General features: G+C 33.5%; 1 protein-coding gene across 1 annotated transcript; it reads right to left on the bottom strand.

The window, feature by feature from the left end:
• Window positions 1-1,621: 1,621 nt before the first annotated feature.
• LOC130656377 (major facilitator superfamily domain-containing protein 6-like) lies at window positions 1,622-8,728 on the bottom strand. The gene is made up of 2 exons (XM_057459215.1): window positions 8,326-8,728; window positions 1,622-4,636 (listed from the first exon to the last, which is right to left on the bottom strand). The coding sequence occupies exon 2, from the start codon at window positions 4,617-4,619 to the stop codon at window positions 3,030-3,032; it is 1,590 nt and encodes a 529-aa protein (XP_057315198.1). The 5' UTR covers window positions 4,620-4,636; window positions 8,326-8,728; the 3' UTR covers window positions 1,622-3,029.
• Window positions 8,729-11,237: the final 2,509 nt, after the last annotated feature.

The raw sequence follows: 11,237 nt of genomic DNA, 5'->3' as shown, positions 1-11,237 counted from the left end.
ATTTGGAAACAGTGTAGAAATTTATTAGTTACTTTCGTTCTTTTCTTTTTTTTGGAAACACGACGACGGTGTCCTGTGATTGTGAAAGTAATAAAGATTTTATTTTTCGTAGAAATCTTAGTTACGTTGTATTGTCAGATCTTCAAAATTATGTGACCATTTAAAAGTTGTTGTCCTTGAGAAGTAATTCCACTACAGTCGCACACGAAAACAAACTCGGCCTCACGTCTAAAAATTGAGTTGAATGCAAAGTTTTTTAAAATTTTACTTTCGAATTAAGTTTTGAAAGAATATTGATGTGGTACAAGTTAACGAGAATGAAGCCCTGTGAGAGTGTAATACCACATTTATCGTACTTTTATTTTTGGGAAAGTACTACGTTAGATTGAAATTTACAGTATACTGTGTTGCGCTCAAAGAAGTATTTGAGCCGTATCATTTTCAAAGTGATAATTACAGCTGGAAAATAACTACCCACCTTAATTATCTAAAAAGTCGATTCTCTACAGCCTTTTTAATAACTAAATTAAATAACATTTTGCAAGAAATAATTTTCACAAATTGTGTTCATCTTTATACGTTTCAAACTTCCCAATTAATTCCTGACAATCTTAAAATGTCTGTAAACTGACATCCAGTTTTTAGTGTTATTAGACTAAAACACCGTTTAACACATGAATTAATAACGAAAATTTAAAAAAATAACCCGGATATTCACGCGGGCGCAGAAGATACAACAATACGAATAATAGTTGGGAATTTGTTTTTTGGCTCTTCATCGAAGTGGGCAAACAGCATTACTTGGCAACTGCTCTGCAGCTGGTATGCTTCAAAAGTTTTACTTCGCAGGGTGTAGGCCGAGTAACCAACGTCAAAAATGAATTAGCGGCACTTTCCACAATGCTCGCATTACGGTAAAATCCGTTCCACAAGATCCAAAATATGGTAAAATTGAGGCACGCTGGTGTCAGCAAAAATAAGCACTCTTTAATATTTTGTACCTAAGATATGAAGTACCAGGCACTTCGGAGTGGGTGTTACATAGAAACGACGTTCTTAACTTCTTGTAGTAGCCTCCTTTTCAATATATTGTTAGTGACGTTTTTTTGCCGAATACCTGTGACATTTTTTTTTTTTCAGGTTTATCAAATTGGGGGGAATAACGAAAAGTTACACGCTAAAAAATTGATTTTCTTACGCCAAAAATTCACTGAAATTTATATAACGAGGCACAAAAAAACGAAAATAAAAATGTTTTTATTTTTTTGCACAAATAGTTGTTTCATGTGTTGACTTAAATGTGTTACAAGATTTTTCAAACCGTTGCTAGTCACATTTTTAGAGGTATAATGCGTGTTATGTTTTTATTAGTTAAAAACAACCTCGCCGGTAGGGTTCGGATTTGTCGCATTTAGAAGTTGAATGAAGGAAGCTTCAAATTTCCCTTCCAGAAACAACACGAGAAGGCAAGCATACACGGCTATCAATCATCAAAGTTTCAAAATAAATCGATTAACTTTACGTTAAGGGAGGATTCGAGCAACTGTTATCATTCGGGATGCTCTTTTTACCTTGATTCCATCTTGTGATTAGTGGAAGGGATAAAACAACGACACAGTAATAGAAATATTATTTTATCTTTCCCTTTAACTAGAGGTAGTGCCAGCTACAATTACATTGATATTCGTTATTATATATTAAATTGTAAATAAATTCCAAAAAAAAAACATAACTAGTTTGAATAGCCAAGTAAATAAATAGTTGGACAAGGTCCTTACATTGTTTGTGAAGACGATTGTGTGTAGCGCCACCGGACAAGGAAGTCGACTCGTATCACTCGTTCGTGTTGTATTTAGAGAGAAAATATGACACAATACTCTCTGCATAATTGTAAGAGGAGTACCTGTTCTATGATGGCTTCAGTTTTTAAAGGTAGTTTTACCTTTCACCCTCTCCGCCCTAATTCATTTCCACCCACCTATTTTATGTATGCAAAACAATTTGCGGAAGAATTATGCACAAACAACCCCAAAACATGTAGTGCCAGTGAAACCATTTTTACATAATAAAATCACTACTAAAATATACTCGCTACTAAAATGTAACAATTGTTTACCCCATGCGATTTTTAAACAAAAAACTATCCAATTCTCCAATTCTTGCATTTTGTTACAAAAAATAGCGAATTTCACGAAAATTAATCTTCGCGTATGATCAAAACGTTTATCTATATCTCCAGTGAGTATAGGTTTTAGTTTTTCCTTTATTTAGCATTCATTTTTAAGGGGATTTTGCGGAATTAAATTTTACGATTAGCAAAAAAAGCGAAACCGCAAAATAATTTTTCCTCGAAATATTATAACAGTATGTATATCAAATTAAATAGTATATTGAATTTCGCGCCTTTAAATCTAAGAAAAGAGTTACCTATTAGCAAAGAAAGAAATAGTTACTAAAAAAAAAAATCAGTATATTTTATTTATCTCGACATCAAAGAATACTTGAAATTTGTAGACTCTGGGAATATAGAGCCTATAGGTTTTTTCCAAAAAAATTAAAAAAGTATAAAATAAAAAATAAATAATACACACATATAATACATATTAAATAAAAAAAATAAAAAAATAATTAAAAAAACTTTTACGAAAACAAAAATACATTTTATATTCAATTTTACTTTTTGTATTGGGAATAATATCTAATTGTACTATTTTTTACAGGAATTAATTTGGGCGCGACTTTTCGCAGATTAAATTCGCGAATTATGTACTCGCGAAGTAGTCTTTAAGATATCATTCGTGAAATTAATACACGAGAAAAATTTCGGAAAAAATGATAAAGGAGAAAATCGCATTCCTGTATAGTAAAAAACAGGAAAGGCATCGGCACACGACAACAAAGAATCGTGTTATAATTGTGTACATGTTTTTAAACGTCACTTTTTTCGAACCTAAAATCTATGGTTCGTATAATTTTCCGGTCTGATTGGAACTAAAAGTTAAAACCATAAAGAAAAAAAAATGATCAGATTACTCAAGAAATGAGGTATCTAATTTTTCATATTCGTACCCTACTTTTTCGTCACCAGAATGATCTTCATCTCGTTCTTGCACTAACATATATCCACCATACTCTTCTGCTATCGTCTCTTTCTTTGGAAAAGCATGTGTCACTCCGAGGTAAAATCCAAACACAAGAAAATAAATAATCCCGAGCGCCAAAAACAAAGCAAGATATCCATACTTTAATATCAAAACACTCACTACGATGAAACCAATTGAAATTCCAAGTCCTCGATAAAATCCATGCACAACACCTTGAATCGACGCTCCGATTTTATCTGGACTTCCTGCGTATGTGACTATAGCAACCCAAGATAACTGACTGACTCCTTCGAAGGGCTCCACAAGAAAAATCAGCCATGGGTTTTCAATTACAGAATAAGCAACGAAGGTGATACCATTAATAAGTAAACCTGCTGAGATAATATAAATGTGGCCGTACTTTTCTAATAACATTGGAGATAACACCAGTGCAACAATTCTTGATACAAAATGAACAATAATAACAATCGGTAACATATACAGAGGGCCGCCAATCTCTGTGATGTAATGATAGATGTATAAATCTTTAATGCCTACAGCCATTCCGCTAAATACCACTGCTACCGCATACGCTGCATATGTTGGGGTTTTAATCAAAACCAGAAGTGTACTGAGGAAGTTACATCGACAACAACATCGATCTTCAGTTTGTCGATCATCATTAGAACGTGTATATTTGAAGAAGAAACCAACAACAATACAAAGAAACAGCATAAAGTAAATAACAAATAAAAATGGAGAATAGTTTATAACATGTCCCATATGACAGAAGTCATCCTTCAAATCAACGTTTGTATTCGTTAAGATTGAAAACGTTAAGGAGATAATTAGTAGGCCTACAAGTCCAGGTATAATCTGCAGACCAAACTTTTTAGTATCTTTACCCAAAGACTGCAGAGTATACAAGTCTGCGAATGTTTCCCCAGGTGAAGCGAAGAACTCCCCGATGATGGTCACTATAAGTAGTGTGGTGAACACTTTACGAGTTATTCTGTCTGTTTCCAAGTACTCCCATGTATCGAAAGGCCAGGTATAAAACAAATCATACATTAAATTGCCATGGTAATGATTATTTCCTACTGAATCTGTTTTTAGTTCATTTAAGTAAGTGTGAACATGTACGTTAGTGTTCACAGTTTCATGTTTGAACGTTTTAGCAGATAGGGAATGGTTATATACGTGGTCCATACAATGAAAATTATCCACTGGCTCGACAAGCGGTACCATGATATATGTTGTCAGGAATGCAAGTAAAGTAATAATCAAAACATTTCGATATCGATTCATTTTATCAGCTATAGATCCAAGGAAGGGTGAGCCAAATAGTAATGTAAAGTATCGGGCGGAAAGCAATATGGCTACTTGTCGTGGAGACAACAACAATGTGTGCTTGTAATACAGTCCCAGATACCTTGGAAGAGATCTTGTGATTGCTTCATAAAAGAAATAAAATATCCGAGCTTTTCCAAGTGCATGATCGTTCAAGTGCTTTAAAATGTTATCTTTAATCCCCATTTTGTGGTCCGTTTCACCTATCAAAATAAAATTTGTATGGTTACAATGTTTATTATGATTTATAATGCAACACCAAAAGGTGAAAAAAAACAAGTTTGTGTACTCAAAACACATCCTTAAAGCATATAAATTATAGACTTTTGTTTATGAACAAGTCAAAAAATTTTATTAGTAAAAATATATTTGAATTGTTTTTAGATCTTAAAAAGCTTCCTCAAATAAGTACTCATCCACATGTTTGAAGTAATACAAGAAAGGTGTTGAGCCTTTCTAATATATATATTAAAGCTATGTTAGGCAACTGATTTTGCTTCTGCTAAAATTTCTGAATCTTTAGCATCCCAAAAATTGATTCTGTAAATTTCAGGAAAACGTAGTCATTATTTCACAAAATAAAGCATTTTGGGACCATTCATCTGGAAAAATGAATTTGTGTCTAAACTTCAGAAAAATAATTTTGATTGATTTAATTTAAGTCGGAGATGAGCTTTTTGAAATTCAGGAACACTAGATGGACTTTGTGTAGAAGCATCTCCACTTGAGTTAAAATTTGGAAATGATTTATTCATCATGTTGGTTGCCGGTTTAAGAGAGTTGCAATGGTTTGTAGCTTTTCACATACGCGTTCCCAAGTCTTCTTGTGGTCTATTAGAGACATGCTCTGTGTGTGAATTCAAGAACATTCGATTACCCCAAGAATTGCAAATTATACCACTGATAACCAATTTATCACAGTGCCTATTTTAAATGGTGTCTAAGTAAAATAATGTCCAGTGGGGGTGAAATATAGTGATGGCAAATTAAGCCACATTGTTTTTCTCAGTTTACCCATGGTGTTTTATGATATGTATGATAAAGGATCATGAACGACATTGTGGCCATTATCACTTGTAATCAACAAGACCAGACAATAATTTAACAAATACTTCTTAAGGATGGTTTGTTTCTAGGGGTCACTCACAAATCGACTTTAGAATAAAAACATTATTTTTATCCTGGATTTCCTGCTAGCTAAAAAGGCTTGCATAAAAATTTCGACAGTACTGATGAAAACATTCCTAAAATTTTGTTTTGGGCATTGTGGGATATTTTATTGGGTTTCGACAGGCAAAATTTTGGCTATTTCAAACACAGAAGTTTTACCAAAGTTCCACTGAAAGACCCTTTATGGCTTTTTAGTATTTCCAGTGAGTCAGCACCTTTGCACATAAAAAGTGTTCTTTCACGTTTTATTTCTCAATGTTCTGCATCATCGACTGACACACATTGAAAGGTTTAACATAATTTAAAAAAAAACGTGAACAGCATCCACCCCCAAACTTATAAAGTTCTTATAAAGTTCAGAAGATACCTTAAAACTCATCCCATTTAAAAAAACGAGTAATGGTTTTCAAAAGGGAGCAAGAGCCATAGAAAAATTTTTGGATTTTTTTGTCAAAAATTTAAAAACAATAGAGCAAAGTTTTAAAGAATAATTTTAATACCTAAACTTATTTTTATCAATCAATTATCAATTTTTATTTATTGTAAGCTGTTTTGTTTTGGTTTTCCTGTTGGGAAAGCTTTTACTGTTTTTTAAGGCTATTTTACGGAATAGCAGAAGGAGTCTACAATAATTTTTTCTTTGAGGAAATTTTGTGGAAAAACATGACCTTCTTATTTGGCCAAAATTTTTGTAGTGCACCGCCTGAGGGATTATTTTGAAAAACCCTCCCTTCCTCAAAATTTCTGCCATGCCACAAGTCAAAGTAGCTTATTTAAAGGCCATGACTTTTGTGGTAATTTGAAGCTGTTGTGATTTCGTCTTGTTTACATATTCTTAAAATAAAATATTCAGTCTTGGTCTGTATATTATACACCTGTTATAAAAAAGAAGCAAAGGACCAGTTTAAATCCTCTGCAGTGTATCAATTAGCTATAGAAATAACTTTGACACATTGATCCACATCCCCCAAAATGTCAAAAGGACGTTATGTATGGCAGCATGTATGGAAGGCACCCCTAACACACAGGGTAAGCTGCCAAGCATGGAATCCTGAAATCATGGTATAAATACCACGGTTGACGTGAGAAATCAGAAACAAAGTCTTTAGTCAGCACTTTACATCATCACGCCAGTTTAATTTAATTCTGTATCTTGTAGAACAACTTTATCCATATCAAATAGAACATTTGCCATATTATTTTCTCACTAAGAAATTTCCTGTTTTATTCAATCCAAAAGAAAACAAAGTATTTAAGAAAATTATTTCAGTTAGCGTGCAGTAGTACAACTTCGCGAAAGATACAATTTCGTCTCCCAGAAATAAATATCATTCATGCCACCGTGGTGCATTTATACCAATTTTTAATGATGTACGCCTTTTCTATGGATGATGTTTAAATAAGAGGTGCAAATTTCTGTGTACTATTGCTTTAATCTTTTTTAGACCTACGTTTTCTCGATTTTTGTTTTTCTTGAAAGGGTGGTACAACTTTGGGAGATTTTATTTTGATAGATCTGAGGAGATTCTTTTTGTAAACCCATTTTTTTAACTATGCGAATAACAAAAGGTTTAAAAATAATATTGGCCTAATTTGCACTAATTACTAAGTATATCTTTCTACTTTTTTTATAATCCAAAACGCAGCTGGCGAAATTGTATCTCTGCTGGCGAAATTGTACCATGAACTGTAGCATTTACTAAAACTTTTACTGCAAACTTGATGGATTTTGCTATTGCGTACCACTTATGGTTTTATTATTTTTACGAATATCTTGATTGCTGCATTTAGCGGTTTTCTCTGATGACCTAGCTACCTGATTTGATGACGACCTGCCTACAATCACCTTATGCACAGACTTTTGGTTTGCTAATATTTTCTGTATTTCTCGCCTTTTTAGGGTAATGGTTACCCAAATAGGAAACCGTGAGTTCCCCAATTTGGAAACTTTTTCTTAGATGAGCATTAGTTTCCTGATTTGAATAATGAGCTACCCTCCCAGCTACTTATGAGCTAGCTAGCCTATAGATAAATTCTGTTGTTTACATTTTAAGTGGTAAACTCTTTCGGCTGTGGCATTTGGTTAAGTGCCCATGCTTTTCCAGGTGGTTACAGACAAAAACCTTGAAAAAACCCTGAAAAAACGCCCGCAGCCGCCCTTACATATACAGTATACAGCGCTTTCCGCAAGTCAGCATCATCTTAGTAATTATCAGTCTATTTCTTCACACAAAGGCATTCTTAGGACTTTTAATGAATTCAAATATATCAGAAGGCATCAACCTACATTCGATAATAGTTTATAACCCTAACGATGTTCCCGTTGGAAGAAATCTACAGTAAAGGACCTCCCAGTATCTTTTTTCATGCCAGGCAAATGCCAGGGCAAGCTTACTGCTGAAAAGTAAGGAACTGTATATTCGTACGCACTTTAATATGACATAAAGTGCGTATTAATAGTGCCTAGCGCTATTCATACGTAGAAAAAAGGAAAAAGAATCCTAACCCTAACCCTAAAGCACTTTACGTACGAATAGCGGATAAACATATACGTACTCAAAAATGGGCAAAAGTGCGTAGCTACGAATATACACTACGGAAAAGTAAACAAATAACGTCACGCTGGATTCCATCTATTTGTTTACACCTTATTTTTTTGTACATCTTAAATCTTAAGATATTTTACAATAAGGTTATCCTTTGAAAGCAGTAAGATACTCACCTAAGGATACTATTTTGATATAAAACACCTGCGACGCATGATCAAAATATCGATTTCTTCCTGTGCGCGAGAACGAAAGCTTTAGTAGTCTCTTACTTTACATTGTTTTTTGTAACAGTGATGGAGAACTGTTAAATAATATAATTTGAGGACCAGAATGCAACTCGGCCCACCGACTTTTATAAACCGGCGAAACCAAAAAAAAATTGTCGATAAGATAAAAACAAATAAACGCGACCCAACGCCTAGGTAAAAACTTAAAAGCACCGCCCAGATTTCTGGAAAATATCAATACTTCGAAATATCCTATAAGTGAGTTCCAAAATGAAAAATGTCAACACTGACAATATTACAATATTGGCCAAATGTATAAGGTCAAGTTTAAAAAATAATGCTCAATAATAAATATATATGCTTAATTTCAAAATATATGTGCTCGAATATAAACACATATTGGAAATTTGAATAATAAAAACGTTATCCTAGGCTGCTGTTGTCATTAACTGGACTATTATTTTAAATTAATGAAAGACATAAATTCCAATGAACAGAAGACAAGGGTAAAGTGATTGGTACCCCAGCTTCGTTATTCTCAGTAGGTAGACATCGTTTAGATGAAATGGGTAAAAGCAGTAGTGGAAATTTCAACAATGTAATGCAGGAGATATAATATTTTCTTACATCAATAGGGAATCAATATGTTTGTGAGTGTAATTATGAAGACTTTTCGCATTCGTGTTTTGTGTTGGGACTTACCTTGGGACAGAAATAAAGCAAAAAAAGGTGCTTGATTTCATGTCATAAGCCTCAAAACTCAAATTTACAACATCGCTATAATAGTAGATACAAGACTCCAAATGCGTAAATGTGACACAAAAAATCGCATCCAATGACCAGATTTCTTTGATCCTGGGAAGTAAAGCAGGTATTTTTCATAATATAAGTCTCAGACTATAGATTCCGCATAGAAGTATTACACCCCTAATAGAACTTAATAACACTAAATCTAACACAAAATCAGGTTTCAAAAGCCAGTCAAAACCTGTATTTTTTGCTGTTTCATTTTGATCTCTAGAATCATAAGAAGCCGTTTTGGGTTCTCACAAAACAATTTTCAAATTTGACCTAAAAACAAAGAGATATCAGATAGATTTCAGGTCATTATTAAAATTCTGACGCAAATGACATGACAAATGCGTTACTGAGACCTCTGGACTAGTCACACGTACGAGTTGGACGTCTTCATCGCATTCTCGTCTCAAAAGCTCTTTCACTTATCTTCATTGAGATGTCTGCCAAGGTGTTGTATTAAACTTTAATGACAGTGTCAACAAAAATCTCATACTCCGAAGTACCAAAAATGTATTAAAAATCATTGATTTAAGTCGTGAGTGGGATGTGAGAATTGGGGGAGGGGTGGGGGTGATAGAACACCTTCACGGAACACCTATTAACAAGCTGTCATATCCTGTAGTTACCGAGCATAATTATATGAAGAAAAATATAGTGCTATCAAACTTAGCTACTAGAGAAAACAGTGTTTTTTACTGTACGTATACAAAGAGCTTTTCAACAATTTTTTAATTAGATATAAAATGTCCCAGTGAAAAACTCCCATCTAGGGCACTTTGCTTTTACTGACACCAGATCATTTTAGATAATATTTTTTTTAATTTTAAGCCGCCTAATATCATCATATTATTTTCCATGTTTTTAAAAAATGTTCAAAGTAAATGTATAACTGACTAGCTAATATACATATTTAATTTTCAGAGAATTTATCATTTTAACATGGTAGCTCTAGCTATCTTGAATGTATAGCTAGGTATGCAGGGTATTGTATGTTGGCTAAATATGTTATCTCAGCAATCTGTCTCGATCGAACAGAATTCTTATTTTTAATGAATTAATTTCTGGAGATATTACGGTTTATTGATTCACGAAATAAGGAAATAACGGGGTGGTTAAGAAGTAATGTTCTAGTACTGACGGGTTTGTTAGTATAATTCTTTTATACTAGCTAAAAGGCATGACATTGCAGGCTGGGTTAAGCGCTTAGTACAGATAAACTGTGTTACAGATCCAGGTGGAAAACAAAAAAAAAACTTTCTTGCAACTTTAATTGAACTCTATTGAATATTTGGCGCCATGCTTTGAAATGCAAACCCAATTTCTCTTGATTGGATAAAATATTTGGTCCCAAACTCAGGAAATGTTTCCCATCCGACTTATTTTGATCTTGAGATTTACTTAAAGCTTTCTGTGCATATGACTGTGTCAAAGTTGATATACTGTCCGAAGTAATTTATCAGCGTCTCAGAAAACAACGATAGCAAATTTTATTTAGCTCTTAACAGTTTTAAAAAACATATCATACGAAGCTGGGACTAGATGAATTCCATATGTTGTATCGGCCTTCCTAAGTAAGTTCTTTGTTTTTCAACATGTACAAGATTTGTTGAATGCCGGGGAGTTTTTATTTTTGAAGCAGCTTTGGGCTAAAACAGTATTAGAACTCAAATTAGATTTAACATAAAGAAGGATCTTGAGAACGGGGTGAATATTTTAAAATTCAATGATGAAAGGAGACGTGAATGGAGCATTGCGTTTATTAACGGATAACTACAACGGTATCTTTTCTTAATATGCCATGACAATTGACGATTTACACCTAAAAAATGCTGAGGTAACGTCACTGAATTTAAGGGGAGCTGTTGCTTCACTTGCGAATGCGTAAGTTCTAAAAGAATCAAAGATTCGTAGAGTCCAGAAGCTCTGTTGGCCTGTAAATTAATACCACCTGACATTAGGTGTATCTGTTGCTCGTGTAAAGGATGATGTCGAATAGATTGGAAATTTGAATTGCAGGGCAAAATTCTGGACACGAATTGCTGCATATACTTTGACTAACT

Source organism: Hydractinia symbiolongicarpus, chromosome 9, assembly GCF_029227915.1.
Source record: "Hydractinia symbiolongicarpus strain clone_291-10 chromosome 9, HSymV2.1, whole genome shotgun sequence".
NCBI classification, from domain to species: Eukaryota; Metazoa; Cnidaria; class Hydrozoa; order Anthoathecata; family Hydractiniidae; genus Hydractinia; species Hydractinia symbiolongicarpus.
This window is presented reverse-complemented; position numbering and strand designations above follow the sequence as displayed.

Coding starts and splice junctions, on each gene's coding strand:
- LOC130656377 (XM_057459215.1), bottom strand. CDS start 4,619: ATGGGGATTAAAGATAACATTTTAAAGCACTTGAACGATCATGCACTT.